This window comes from Nicotiana tomentosiformis, chromosome 1, assembly GCF_000390325.3.
Source record: "Nicotiana tomentosiformis chromosome 1, ASM39032v3, whole genome shotgun sequence".
NCBI classification, from domain to species: domain Eukaryota; kingdom Viridiplantae; phylum Streptophyta; class Magnoliopsida; order Solanales; family Solanaceae; genus Nicotiana; species Nicotiana tomentosiformis.
This window is the reverse complement of record NC_090812.1, coordinates 69,105,147-69,120,616: the sequence shown is the minus strand read 5'-3', so window position 1 is coordinate 69,120,616 and position 15,470 is coordinate 69,105,147. Positions and strand designations below refer to the sequence as shown.

General features: G+C 36.3%; 1 protein-coding gene across 1 annotated transcript; it reads left to right on the top strand.

Annotated features, from left to right (window-relative positions):
* The first annotated feature begins 5,020 nt into the window (after window positions 1–5,020).
* Window positions 5,021–14,707, top strand: LOC104089157 (uncharacterized). The gene is made up of 5 exons (XM_018768465.3): window positions 5,021–5,131; window positions 5,234–5,294; window positions 8,821–8,984; window positions 9,150–9,286; window positions 14,380–14,707. Exons 1-5 carry the CDS (start codon window positions 5,090–5,092, stop codon window positions 14,501–14,503), a joined length of 528 nt encoding a protein of 175 aa, XP_018623981.1. The 5' UTR covers window positions 5,021–5,089; the 3' UTR covers window positions 14,504–14,707.
* Window positions 14,708–15,470: the final 763 nt, after the last annotated feature.

Below are 15,470 nucleotides of genomic sequence, written 5' to 3'. Positions count from 1 at the left end.
CGGCCCAGCTTTTTATTGATATTTAGTCAGTATTCGCAATTGTCTTGCAATGTAGCCCATGGCCAAAGTATGGCATTATATGTTCAGAGTCCCTTAGTCGCAAGTTAGTATGCGAGGATAGGTGAGGCACCGAGTGCCGGTCTCGCCCCCAGGTTCGGGGTGTAATAAAAGACCTAATATTTAGGACTTAAAATCAATTAAATTCTTACCTTATATAAATTTATTAGTTATTCAAGCTATGCAACAAAATTATAACTCTAGTTGATACACGTTTAGTTTAAATTTAGTTTAGAACAAAGACTAATAATGTAACGATCCAACCGGTCGTTTTGACTGTTAGAACCCCGTTCGCCTAAATAAGACTCTCCATATGTGCTTTTATTAATTTATAACATGCGGAGATGGTTGGTTCGGAATTTGAAAGTGTTCGGGTTGAAATCGGAACACTTAGTTCCTTAAGTTGGCTTTAAAAGGCTAAGTTTGACTTCGGTCAATATTTTGAGAAAACGACCCCAGAATCGGGATTTAACAGTTCCAATAGGTTCGTATAATAATTTTGGACTTGGACGTATATTCGAATCGGGTTTTGAATAACTCGGGAGCGTTTTGACGCTTAATAGTAAAAATTAACTATTTGAAGGTTTAAAGTTCTTTAAAATTTGGTTTGGAGTAGGTTTTGTAGTAATTGAAATCCGTTTGAAATTCTGAGTCTGAGAATATTTCTGCATAGTGATTTAAGACTTGCACACAAAATTTCGTGTCTTTCCGGATAGTTTAAGTACGTTTCGGCGCATTGCAAGTAAATTGAAGAACTTGAAGTTCTTAAGTTTGATTCAATTTGGTTTGGGGTATGATTCTTAGATTTGGTGTTGTTTTACACGTTCCGTGAGTTCGAGCTAGTCCATTTTATGATTTCAAACCTGTTGGTATATTCGGATGGGGCCCCGAGTGTTAACCGGAAGAGGCTCGGATCAATTTTGGAATTTTGAAGAAGAACTGAAGCTTCCAGCTTCTGTCAGAATCGCACCTGCGCATGGGCCAGCCGCAAGTGTGATCCATACGCCGCAGGTGCGAAGGAGAGGAGCTGCCAGCAACCGCAGATGCGAAGGAATGGGCGCATTTGGCTTGCGCAGAAATGAGCAATTTGTCCGCAGGTGCGGTGCCAGACCAAAGGAGTAAATGCGCACCTGCGAGGAATTTCCGCAGGTGCGAAAGCCGCATGTGCGGTACTCCTCCGCAGGTGCAAAAAATCTATTTGGGCAGAACCTTAAAACGGAGGAAGCTCAGTCCATTTTTGTTCGCTTTTCTTCCATGTATGAGTGATTTCAGAGCTTCTTGAGAGGAGATTTCAACTAGCAATTTGGAGGTAAGTTAATTCTACACACCTTGAGTTAAATACATAGATTATAGGTAGATTATAACTAGTAAATCTTAGAAATCAAAGGTTTAGATGAAAAAACTAGATTTTTATAAAAATGAGATTTTAACCACGAAAATGGTTATGGAATTGGATAGAAATTATATATTTGAGTTCTTGAGATTATGGGTAACGTTTTCATCCGAAAATTTCCAGAATCCGGGCACGTGGGCCTGGGGTGAATTTTAGGAATTTTACTGTTTTGGTTAGGATAATTTATTTAATAGCCTAAATTCGAATTATTAAACATGTATTAATTATTTTGTATAACATTTGGATAGTTTCGAATTTTTCGGCATCGAATTGAAGTTTTTACACGACATTTTGATCGGAAAGTGGACTTTGAGACAAGGTAAGTCTCTTGTCTAATCTTGTGAGGGGGAAATTATCCATAGATAATTAAATTAATAATTATTGCTAATTGTGAGAGGGGGAGGGGGGCTATGTACGCACGAGGTGGCGAGAGTCCGTACGTAGCTACTATTAATGCTAAAGTCCGGGTAGTTTAGGACACAAAACATGAATTACTTGTGCAAATTATATTTTTTATTTAATTAATATTATATATATTGTGAATTGTTAGGTAAAAATATTAAAATATGAAAATCCCATATGCTTTAATTTTCTGTTTAAATTAATTAATTGTTAAAAAATATTGTTCATCCTCTCGAATTGATTTTATAATAAATATACTTTCATTCCGGAGGTACATAAGAAAATGTCCTCCTTTCTTGTGAAGCGGGCCGAACGCCTCGGCATGATAGATGCATCTATGGATCGTGCCGCACGTCCCTCGGCATTGTACACGATACTCTGGATCGGGCCGTACGACCTCGTCAGAAATCATGCCTAATAATAATAATAATTACTCGATACTTTGCTATTTTAATTGCAGCCTGTGAATTTAATTAATAGATTAAAAATTATTTCATTTAAAGGAATTTAATTGATAAATTAAAAATTATTGGAATTTCAAAGAATTAATTATCTCTGCTTGTTAAGAAAATTATTGTTATTCTTGTAAATGAGGCTAATTGATAAATTGAAAATTTATTGGAATTGAAGAAGTTTAATTATTTCTGCTGGTTAAAGAAAATCATTGTAAATTCGATAAATCATGTCGATCTAGATATTGCTATTTTTATTTTATCCATTATTATTGACTCTTAGTGAGTGTCAAAGTCGGCCATCTCGTCTCTACCTCTTCGAGATTAGGCTTGATACTTACTGGGTACACATTATTTTTTGTACTCATGCTGCACTTGCTGCACATTGTATTGTGCAGGTACATATATGTCTAGCGGCCTTGTGGGTGCAGAGGTGTGGTTAAAATTGTGGGAACATAGATGAGCTGCATTCTGTATTACGATCCGCAACCAACAGAGTCTCTTTCAGAGTTATTATATTTTTTCTGTCTAATTTGTATTTCGGACATATGCTGTATTTTATTTTAACTCCCTAGTAAATGCTCATACACTTATGACACCGGGTTTTGGGAATGGTTATGAATTATTTAGGAATTTAGTTGCTAAAATTATTTATCATTTACTCTATGAGTTTTGTCTTTATTATTTCATTGAAAAAAAATTTGATTTCAAAAATACTAAAAAGAGTAATTAAGCTAAGTATATAGTATTGGCTTGCCTAGCAGTGGAGTCTGGTGCCATCACGACCTTTAATGGATTTTAGATCGTAACAAATAAGCAATCATTGTGGAACCTAAGCTAAAATCTGACACGAATTTGAATAATGAAAAATTGCCATAGACATATACAATGACACTAAATCTTGATAATACAAAACTGCCGAATTTTATATTAGATTTTAAGGAAAAACAATTGCACTCAAACAAAAAGTCTAAAAGAACTATAAATAAATATCTTCTGAGACAGTAAAAATGAATATTAACACTAATTCTTATAATATTAAATTACTAAAAAGAAAATATAAAATTTTAGTTATTCAATTATTTTCCTAATATTTAGGACTTAGAAATAAATTAAAATTTTAGTTACTAAATCTTTTCTTACTTGAACTAAATATGGTATTCTAATATTTAGGACTTAAAATCAATTATACTTTACCTTTTATAAAATTTTTCTTTACTTGAACTATCTAAAAATTAGGTTTCAAGTTAAAGAAAAAATTCGTTTAGGGCATAATTTGTTTTTTTCATGGAAGGGGTCCTTTAAAAGCTTCTTCCTAGTTAGAGAACCTTTTGGCAATATGAAAGCTTGACGGTGAAAGCTTCTTGGCCTCACCGTTCAGTTGCTGCACATCAAACTCGGAGAGAGTACTTTTTACATTACGCTAGTTGAGGAATTAAAGTGAGGCATATTTTATTCAAAAGCGATTTTAGTAACTGTTTACTTATGCGCAATAAAATTTTATTTTTTGACTTATTCATGAAATCGTTACTTAACTTATCAAATTTTCTTCAGCCCGCCTACAATTCTTGCCACTTGATTCTTCTTCTTCTTCTTCTTCTTCTTCTTCTTCTTCTTCTTCTTCTTCTTCTTCTTCTTCTTCTTCTTCTTCTTCTTCTTCTTCTTCTTCTCACTGAGCCGATATTTTTTAGGTGGTCTTTATCCAAACTTCAAGCATATGTTAGATACGTTTTTGCTTTTGTGTTCTTTTTAGTTTTTACCTTGTATTTACTTTAATAATTATTTTCTATTTATTTTATTAGGCATACTTCTACGTAAATGTTCTGATTATTACATTGTAATGTAGATGCTTTTAAATATATAATTCAAACATGTCAATATAGTCTTGATGAAAGTCTTACAAGTGTTATACTGCCATGTTTTAAATAGGGCATGAATATAATCTCTATCACAGGGATATGTTAGCCTAGAATCTACTCACGTTATTCTCCGTCTCAGGTATGAGATTTAAGGATAACCATTGTACATGCTATATTTCTGGCAACGTGCTCGTTTTTCATAGACCTTATTTGAATTATGTAATATACCTATAATTCCTTCAATGTCACATACAAAGAAGCTCCACCATATCGAAAAATTATTAGAAATTTAAGCGTGCAATATTCTCCTAATTGTCTCCACACAAAATTCCAACTGAAGCATACAATTCCTTATAGCAGTTAAGAAACAAACATAATCGTAAAATTAAATATGATTTTACGGTTTCATGATATTGGTTTATGGTTCCATGACAAATCAATACTCTATACAAGAAAGACATAGGAGATTATAATCGATTAAAATTCAATATTCACCAATTTTAGAATTTTATATTTTCTTAAACTTTTTTTTATGACTCAACCATATTTTAAAATACTAATATTTCTATGATTTTTAAAATTTTAGCACCTTTAAAATAGGGTGCACACGCAACGCGCATACTCTATGACTAGTTTTAAGAAAAGATGAGTTATAGTTAATTTGTTTCTTCTATCTGTTGCATTTTTTCTTTTCTTTTTCTTAATTTTCTTAATCTCTTTGCAATGTTTGTGAAATTAAGAGCTTGTTATCTGATTCGATTTTTCAGTTGTATATTTGTTTAGTTGTATAATCAATTTTAAGAAAAGATGAGTTATAGTTAATTTGTTTCTTCTATATGTTTAGATGTTTTGGGTGTGGGGGTGGTTATTTTTGGCTGAAAAGGTAAGTAAATGCTCTGCTTTTTCCTTCTTGTAGCAAAAACACAATGAATGGAGTTGAAGACTTTGGGTGGGCTATTTCTGTGGGGGTAAGATACTTTTTTGAAAATTCAAATTATGTTTAAACATTGTGAATTAGATATAAATTTTTTATGAATCTACTTAAATTTTTGGTACACACTATCTTACAGGCTTCACATATATGGTGTGGCCCGAGATTCATGACTCCTGTAGCTCATCAATACCATCTTAGTAAGTTTCTAATGTTGCATAGACCTTTTTTTTTTTTTTTTTGATGAAGTAATAAGTTTTCATTAAAGGCATCAAGAAGATGCAGACAAAAATTTACAAGAGGAAAAAAGGTGACTGCTCAGATACAAAGATTAATCTATAACTAGAGAGCATATAACTTCCAAAAGTTGTTCACAGCTAGATACAGAAGATTGGTTAAGCCAGCTAAATAAATTCACTAAACATTTAACTTTAAGAGCATGATTTGAAGTTGAGATCCCATCAAAACACCTATGGTTTCGTTCATTCCATATACACTAAAAGATTGAGGCATGTACCATTAATCATGTCTTTTTGATGGGTTTTCCAACTTTCCAAGAGCACCTACTTTCATAGGCATCTTTGATGGAGTTAGGCATGACCCAGGCTATCCCAAATATTGACAGGAACATGTTCCAAATGTCTGCTGCTACTGGACAATGCAAAAATAGATGGCTTACACTCTCGAGGTTCATTCTGCAAATGAAGCATCTATTTATAGTCTGGATGTCTCTCTTACTTAGATTGTCTTGGGTAAGATAAGCTTCATACAAAGCTAGCCAGCAAAAACAGATCACTTTGGGAGGTAACTTTGTCTTCCAGATTAGCTTCCATGGCCAGTTATCAATCAGTTCTTTGTTGGAGCACAAGAGAGCATATCCTTTCTTGACTGTAAAATTACCCTTGTCAGAGTCCCCCCATTGAAGACTATCCTTGGCATGTGGATTGATAGTGACCCCTGCTAATTTTGCATATAGCTCCATTAGTTCAGTCAGCTCCCAGTCTTGAAAATTTTTTCTGAAGAGAGGTTCCCACACATTGTTGTTCCAGTTCTGATCTACGTGAGATCCCTGATTGCTTGCTATTCTATATAGGTTGGGAAACTCATCTCTTAGAGCCATAGACCACATCCAATTGTCCTTCCAGAATAATAATTGCGATCCATTTCCCAACTTGAATTTTGTATTGAGCTCAAATTCCCTCCATAGTTTTGAGATGTGCTTCCAAGGCCCTATTCCATGAGGTGAGTTGCCAAGTCTAGTACACCAGTTATTTTGTACTCTATATTTTGCTAAGGCCACTTAATCATGTGAAATTTATGTCCTTGGCTATTTTCCTCCCAAAGAAATGATCTTCTAATCTGGTCCAGCTTCTTCTGTACTTTACTTGGAATTGAAAAAAGTGATATGAAGTATGTTGGAATCAGGGTTGTGAAAAGCGGTCGCTTCCTCGCTTAAAGCGAGAAGCGAAGGGAGGCGACCCTATGACCGCTTCTGCTATATGAAGCGACTCAGGTAGGCAAAAGCATGCGCTTCCCACTAAAAATCAAGAAGCTTTGAAGCAAAGCGAGGCGACCGAAGCGAGCGCTTCTTTGTTTTAAACACCTGCCAACCTATTTAATTAAAAAAGAAAGGTGTTCTTTTATTAAAACATATGACCAACAGCAACAGAGAGAAAGAAGCGAGTAGGGTTCCAAGTCTTGTACACTTTTCAACTTAAACATATAACCAGCAGCAACATGTATGTGATCTCTTCTTCCTCCTTCTTCTTCTTCCTATTTTTCTTTTTCTTTCACTGTTTTAGCGTCCAAATAGCAACAAAGTGCTGGCAAATTTTTTTTTCCTTCGGTTCTTCTTTCTCAGTTTTCTCCTCTTCGTTGAAATGTTGCCCAGATCTTCTTTCACTGTTTTTATGCTGCCCAGTTTTTAACAGAATGGTATATTTTAATATTCAAATGGTATATTTATTTTAATATTTTTTATTTTTAAATTCCGCTTCACTTCAAAAAAGTGAGCGCTTCGCTTCTCGTTTTTCGCTTTAAGCGAAATGGGGGTTATTGCTTTTCCCCGCTTCACGCTCTTCACAACACTGGTTGAGATACTATCCAATACACTGTTTATCAGGGTTACTCTTCCACCTAAAGATAAGTATTACATCTGCCATGAAGCTAGTCTCTTTTCAAAATTTTTAATTACTCCATTCCAAATAGCTTGAGACTTGTATTTTGCACCCGGTGGTAGTCCAAGATAGACAGTAGGAAATGAGCCCACGCTGCAACACATCAATCTAGCAAACTCTTCCAATTTAGGGACTTCATTTACCCGATAAATGGTGCTTTTTAACATGTTCATGTGAAGTCCTGAAACTGCTTCAAAAACCATGAGAGTAAGATTCAAATACATGACTTGGGATCTTTCAGCTCCACAGAAAATAAGAGTATCATCTGCATATAACAAATGAGAGACACCTATAGAGGTCTCGACTTCATTTCCAACTCTGAACCCCTCCAGCCATTGAAGTTGAGTAGCTTTGTGTATCATTTTGTTTAGCCATTCCATTGCTAAAATAAATAGGAATGGGGACAGAGGGTCTCCTTGCCTGAGACCTTTCGGAGGAGAGAAGAAGCCAACTGGTCCACCATTGATCAAGATAGAAAAATTCATTGTGGTAATGCAGTATCTTATCCACCTTATCCAGCCTTTCCCAAATCCCATTCTTCTGAGCATGCATATAAGGTATGACCAGTTAATCTGATCGAGTGCCTTCTCAATGTCAAGTTTGAAAATCAAACCAGGTTTCCCTGATTTTAGCCTCCAATCAAGTACTTCATTTGCCATCAATGCAACATCTATGATTTGCCTTGATTTGATGAAAGTATTTTGATGCCCAGAGACCAGCCTTCCCATCACTCATTTTAGTCTTTCTGCTAGGACCTTAGATGCAATCTTATAAACACTATCAATCAAGGTGATTGGTCTATAATCTCGTAACTCCATAGCTCCTTTCTTTTTAGGAACAAGAGCTATGAAAGAGGCATTACAAGACCTCACCAAGTGAACTGTTTGATGGAAGTGCTAAAGAGCTCCCATAATGTCCACTTTAATTATCTCTCACGCTTTCTGAAAAACTGCCATAGTGAATCCATCTGGACAAGGAGCTTTGTCCGGAGCACTTGCTTTAATGACTGCAATGACCTCTTCTTCCTCGAAAGGTCTTTCTAACTAATCTTTTTGCACCCCTGTGATTGTTGATATGCCATTGATTAATGTCAATTTTATTGGTTAATAGTGCATAGGTTTGGCTTTATAGTAGTAAAAGGTTTAAATTGCTTTGACTACAATAAGTTGGGCTCTGAGGCTTTAAGTTCCCCAAAGAGTTCTTGAAAGATTATCGTTGTTATCTCCTCATTTGACCTGAGAATTTTACTGCAGAGGCAAGAACAGCAGAATGTTTAATAAATAAAAAACATATAAATGGAAGTCAATATGTAAATAAGAGTTATTTCTAGCAATGCATACTCGATAATAGGATTTCATTATTGCTTCCCAGTTGAGTTATTGCTTCCGTAAGCATAGTTTGAGATGATCTGCAAGCTCAAAAACTTGAATTCTTCATAGTTTGAGATGCCTAGGGGCTTACCTCTCCCCTCGTATGCAGTAAAATGTCACTCTGCACTCGCCCGCCTTTTATAACACTAATCTTGTGTTTTGTTTTGTTTCATGAACAGACACATGTGTAGCGTTTGCAGTGAGTGATGTTGTTAGTGCCAAGTTGGAAATGCAATCCCCTAGATCTTTACGGGTTGGTGCAATAAGTTTCTCCAAACAAGAGATTCTGGAATGCCTACCCATTGTAGGATATGGCACCACTTTTCTCAAAGTTTACAACTATGTAAGAGTCGAGGGTTTGAATTTTGCATATCATTATCCTTATACGGGTGTAGCTTCTCATTGCCGGAGTTTAGTGTTACGATTAAGTAGTAAATGATTCTTAATTTTCAATACATTTATTTAAAAATATATTAATTTTTTTAAATATAATTTTTATGTCTTTCAGCGACAAGGACTAGCCATAGCTTTTATTCTGGATTGGGACTGGATTGAGACATATGAGGCGGCCAGTGCTTTACAACATCATACCTTGACCGCAACAATGGTTCATTATCCTAGCTTCGCAAATCGGGGTTTTCAATGGTAAAGACTTGAGTACTTTTTTTTGATGAAGTAAAGTGTTTCATTAAAAGCACCAAGAAGATGAAGAAAAAGTACAAAATGAAAAGCCTTGGTTAACTCCTAATACAAAAACTTATAAAGCTAAGAGTTGACTAAGACGAAGAACCAAAAGTATGACTATTAAGCCATAGTAAGAGAGCTAATGAAATCTAAGAGGGGAATAGCATCATTTACAAGGGAAAGGTTACTCCAACTAAACAGGTTCATCAGACACTTAGATTTCAATAGGCTGGTGGAAGTTGAAATGCCATCAAAACATCTGGTGTTCCTCTCTGTCTAAATACACCAACAGATACATATTGGGATCATTTGCTAGGTCTTCTTGATGGGTTTTCCAACTTTTCACGAGCACCAGCCTTCAACTGCTTCCTTGATATCCTGAGGAATAGATCAACTGAGACCAAAAACTGCTAAAAACGTATTCCATATATCTGTTGCCACTGGACTGTGCAAGAAGAGATGGTTTACTGATTCTGCATTGTTGTAGCACATGTAACATATGTTTACTAGTTGAAAGTTTCTTCTGCATAAGTTGTCTTGGGTCAAGGTAGCATTTCTGAGAGCAATCCGAGAGAAGCACATTACTTTTGTAGGATATTTTGACCTCCATATATACTTCCATGGCCAATTCTCAATCATTCCATTTGATGCACACAATTTGCTGCATCCAGCCTTCACTGAATATGTACCCTTGCAAGAATTACACCACTTTAGGCTATCTGAGATTTGAGGATTTAAAGTAAAGCCTTCAATAATTCTGTAGAGGTCAAAGAGTTCATCAAGTTCCTAATCCTACATGTTCCTTCTGAAATAAGGTTCCCATATGTTCCCTACTCTGTTCTGGGCTATTGTTGAGTCAGGTTCAATACCTATCTGATATATGTCAGGGTGTGATTCTTTTAGAGGTTGATTTTGGAGCCACATATCCTTCCAGAATTTGACAGAGCTGCCATTCCCTACTCTGAAAGATACCTCTTGAAAGAATTCCTTTTTTCAGATTGTTAATATGTTTCCGTGGCCCTACTCCGTATGGAGCTCTGCTTTGCTTTGTGCTCCAATTGTCCAGCTTCCTATACTTTGTTGTTACCACCATCTTCTATATGTTCGTGGTTTCTTGTGCATACCTCCACCACCACTTCAATAGAAGGCTCTTGTTGTGCTTTTCTAAATCTCTAATACCCAGTCCACCTTGGTTCTTTAGCATGATTACTTTGGACTACTTAACCAGGTGGAATTTATGTCCTTCACTGTTGCCCTCCCATAGAAAAGATCTTCTAATTTTGTCCAGTTGCTTTTGAACTTTGCTTGGTATAGGAAAAAGAGACATGATGTAAGTTGGAATGCTGTCTAGAATGCTATTGATCAGTGTCAATCTCCTTCCCATTGACAAATACTGCATTTTTCATGTTGCCAGTCTTTTCTCTACCTTTTCAATGACTCCATTCCAAACTTCATTTGCTTTGTACTTTGCTCCTAAAGGAAGACCTAGATATGTTGTTGGGAAAGAGCCGATGCCACAACCTATAATTCCAGTCAATTCCTCCAGATTAACACCACATTCACATGGTAAATTGAACTTTTCACAATATTAATATGCAACCTTGAAATGACTTCAAAAAGAAGTAGTGTCAGGTTTAGATATTGAACTTGTAGTTTCTCTACCGCATAAAATATTATAGTGTCATCTGCATACAGTAAATGAGATACTGTGACTGAGGTAGCTGCACTGTTGCCCACCTTGAACCCTTCAATCCACTGCATTTGTTTTGTCTTGTCAAGCATTCTGCTCAATCCCTCCATGGCTAAGATGAATAAAAAGGGAGATAGGGGATCTCCTTGCCTTATCCCTTTCTGTGGAGAAAAGAAACCAATTGGAATTCTGTTGACTAGGATGGAGTATTTAACAGTAGTCAGGCTAAATTTAATCCATCTATCACCAAATCCCATTTCTTTCAACATAGAGAGTAAGTATGACCAATTGACTTTATCAAATGCTTTCTCTACATCAAGCTTGCAGAGAATGCCCGGGCCCCATTCTTTAATCGCCCATCCAACAACTCATTTGCTACAAGTGAAGCATCTGTGATCTGTCTGCTTTTTAGAAATGCATTTTGTTCTTCTGAGATCAACTTCCAAATGCCTGACTTCAACCTTTTTGCTAAGAGTTTAGCAATGATCTTGTATACACTTCCAATGAGACTTATGGTCCTGAAGTAGCTGAGTTCAATTGCACCTTTCTTTTTTGGGACTAGTGTGATAAAAGAAGTATTACTAGATCTGACCATGTAGCAATACTGGTGAAAGTGGTTAGGAGCACCCATTATGTTAGCTTTAATTATATCTGAAGCTCCTTGATAGAAAGCCATTGTATATCCATTAGGGCCCGGACTTTTGTCTGGTGCATATGAGTTAATTGCTGCCTTCACCTACTCTTCATCAAATGCTCTTTCTATCCATATCTTGTCATCTGCTGTTAAGGTAGATAGATTTTCAAAGTTAGCACTAGGCCTACATGCTTTATTTTCAGTGTACAAATCTTGATAGAAAGTCAGGATTTCAGCTTTAATTTCCTTACTGTTTTAACTAATTTTCTCCCCAATCATGAGTTTGTCTATGCAGTTATTTCTTCTATGAGAGTTGGCCATTTCCTGAAAAACTTTGGTGTTTCTGTCTCCTTCTTTGAGCCAAAGACGCCTAGACTTTTGCCTCCACGAAACCTCTTCTGCCTTTGCCATCTATTGTAGCTCAAGCTTCATGTGCATTGATTCCTCTTTTTCTGCTTTTGTCATAAGTCTGTTTTCAGTTGCTGGCTCCAATAGAGCTGGATCTTCCAGTAGTTTAGTCTTCCTTGCGTCCAGCTGACCAAAGGACTCCTTATTCCATCTTGTGATGTCTTTTTTCAGACACCTTAGTTTCTGCAGTAGAATGAAGTTTGGACTACCTGCATAACTAAGCCACCATTCCTTAACCTTGTCCATGAAGCCTTCAGCCTGAAGCCACATATTTTCAAACTTAAAATATGAGGGGTTGGCTGCCCAATCACCACATTCCAATAACAGGGGTCTGTGATATGTGACAACTCTAGGAAGGGCTAGTTACTTGATTGCTTTAAAGTTGTCATTCCACTTGGGGGAAATAAGGAACCTATCTATTCTGGATGCTTGCAAAGAATCTTCACCTCTGAACCAAGTGTAATGATCCCCCTGAAGAGGCAAATTTATGATACTCAGATCTTGTATGATGTCAGTGGAGGATTTCATGGCCCTGGATCTCCTTATACAATTATATCTTTCACTCTCATACCTACAAACATTGAAGTCACCCCCTATGACCCATTGATCTTCCTATATTCCTCTGATGGATGCAAGCTCATGCCATAGAGACTCTCTGGGTTAGTGTGAGGCCCATAAACCTCTGTGAAGTACCATCTAAAGTTCTCTTGGGTGCTTTCGAACATGCATGAAGTTGTAAGAGCCTTGATGTACCCCTCTATTAAGCCACTGTCTTTTGTCCCAAAGAACAATGATACCACCACTTCTTCTAAATGAATTGAGTTCTACCTAGTCGACCCATCTATTGCCCCAAACTTGCCTAATCCAGTATGGAACCACTCTTCGACTTTTGTTTTTTGGAGGCAAACTATATCTACTTTCCATTTATGAATCAATGACTTCATTGTGCTTCTTTTTTCCGCTTTAATTAGACCCCGTACATTCCAGCTTAGAATTTTGATCTTCATCCAGAAAAGGCTTTGTAGTGTCTGCCGCTTGCCCCTTATCTTCTTACCATCATAATTCATTCCCCATCTCATCCCTTCCAATTCTAATGACTGTTTCTTATTCCCCTTTGTGATGGCCTTGATTGATCTTTTCTGATTCTGAATATGCTTATCTTTTTTGTTCTATTTGAAGAACCATAGAAAAAATTTCATGTTCGAACCCCACAACATTTACCCCAAAAACCTTGCAAGCTTTGAGCATCACCGACTTGGTCCATCTTGAGGTTTCAATAACTGCTGGTGCACCGATATGTTGAGAATCCGAGTGACCCATACCCAGTGTTGTGAAAAGCGAGCGCTTCCTCGCTTAAAGTGAGAAGTGAAGCGAAGCGAGCCATCGAACACTTATGTTAGCTGAAGCGTAGCACGTTTAAAAAGCGCTCGCTTCCCATTAAAAAGCGAGAAGCGCAGATGCGAAGCAATGCGTAATAAGCGAGTGCTTCTCTGTATTACGGAGGTGCCAACCTATTTAATTAAAAAAACTGTTCTTTTTTTAAAACATTATCGACCAACAGAGAAAGAAAGAGGCGACCTAGGGTTCAAATTTTCCACACTTTTCAACTTCAAGATCATCAAGTTTGGTCCAGGTATGTGATTTCTTCTTCCTCCTCCTCCTCCTTCTTTTTTTTTTTTTCTTTCACTGTTTCAGCGTCCAAATAGCAGCGAAATGCTGGCGAATTATTTTTTCCCTTCAGTTCTTCTTTCTCATTCTTCTCCTCTTCTTCATTTTCTTGCATTGTTTTTTCGTTTGAAATGCTGCCCAATTTTTTCGTTTCAGTTATACTTATACTGTCCTTCTTCTTATTTTTATATCCTTTGTTCTTAGTTCTTATTGCATTTCTTATGTGTTATGTAGTTGTTCTTTTAATGGCCTTCTTCTTGGTAGTTCTTATTTTTTCGTTTCATTTGTTCTTTCTTATTTTAATATTTTTTTAAAAAAATTCCGCTTTACTTCAAAAAAGCGAGCGCTTCGCTTCTCGCTTCTCGCTTTAAGCAAAAAGGGGCATGTCGTTTTTCCTCGCTTCACGCTCTTCACAACGCTGCCCATACCATACCATGGAAGAGACAGAGTATCGCAAGAGAAAATATCGGCTTCAGAGCTGCTTTTGAAAATTCTAATTCTGCTAGCTTCCTTCCTCTTCCAGTTTTTCCTTTTCTTTTTTGCTAGCTCAGCATTGAGTTTGATGTCCTCTTTGAAGCTGACAACTTAGGGGTTGTCTTACTGCGTTCCCCTATCGTCCCTTGCTTTCATTTTTTTGTTTTTGTTTTGTTTCAGGATGTTTATGACCCTCCGTCATATGAAGCTCCAACACGTAATGATGATGGAAGTGAAGCGTGGCACGCGGTACTGGTCGTTGGTTATGGCGTCTCGCTGTATGGCGAATCTTACTACATCATAAAGAATTCCTCTGGAGTTGGCTGGGGTGCAAATGGCTACACACGCATGGCCGTAGATACATTGTTTTCCTTTGCTCAACCAGGACGTGTAATAGTGTATTAAGGTACATAGAATTTAGAGGCTCCGAGTGCCACAATATTTTTAACGTAGCCATGCTATAATTTACATTGTCTAAATAGGGTATAAAGTTAATCGGTTTGGTCTAGTTGGGGTTCGGTTCGGGTTATTCGTCTTTGAAATTAATATAGACAAATCGATCGAGCAAATATATTACGTAATTATTATGGATTATGCATTTTGTATAAGTAAAAAAGGCTCGTTATCAATTTATATTTTGATACTCAAGGCAAAAACTTATACTAATAAGCACTCTAAACATTAAAACAACATATTTACAGACATTTTTAAATTTACTATTTTTTATGAAAATTAATCACTCAATATTATATACAATTATCCTACTTTAGAGCAATCTGACAATAAAATAAGCTTTCATTCTTGATTAGAACGGTAACTTATTCAAGGATTTCTATATTTTTTTGGTTTCTGCAAATACATTTACCGGAATTATGCTCCTCGAAAAAAAAAAATTGTCATCTATTGATAAATCATGAAGGAGTTGGGAAAGCGCAACAGGGGGGAGGGGGTTACGAGGAAATAATAGATTTTTGAAAGAAAAAGATTTTTATATTTCATATTTAATGTTTAAAGAAAAAAAAGGAGAAGAAATTTCAAAATAAACTAGTACTAATAAACAAAGCAAAAGTCAATAGGAACTACTAATAAACAAAAAAGACCATCAATTAAGGAAAGAGAAAAAAGAAGAGTAAACCTCCTATAATTATAGGAGTCTTAAATGCACCAAACAAAACTTCTAAGAAAAATGTGTTATTCCGGATTCAAACTCGCACCTCTTGGGTGGAATGACAGTGCATTGCCAATGGTACCTACGGTCATTTCACTAATAA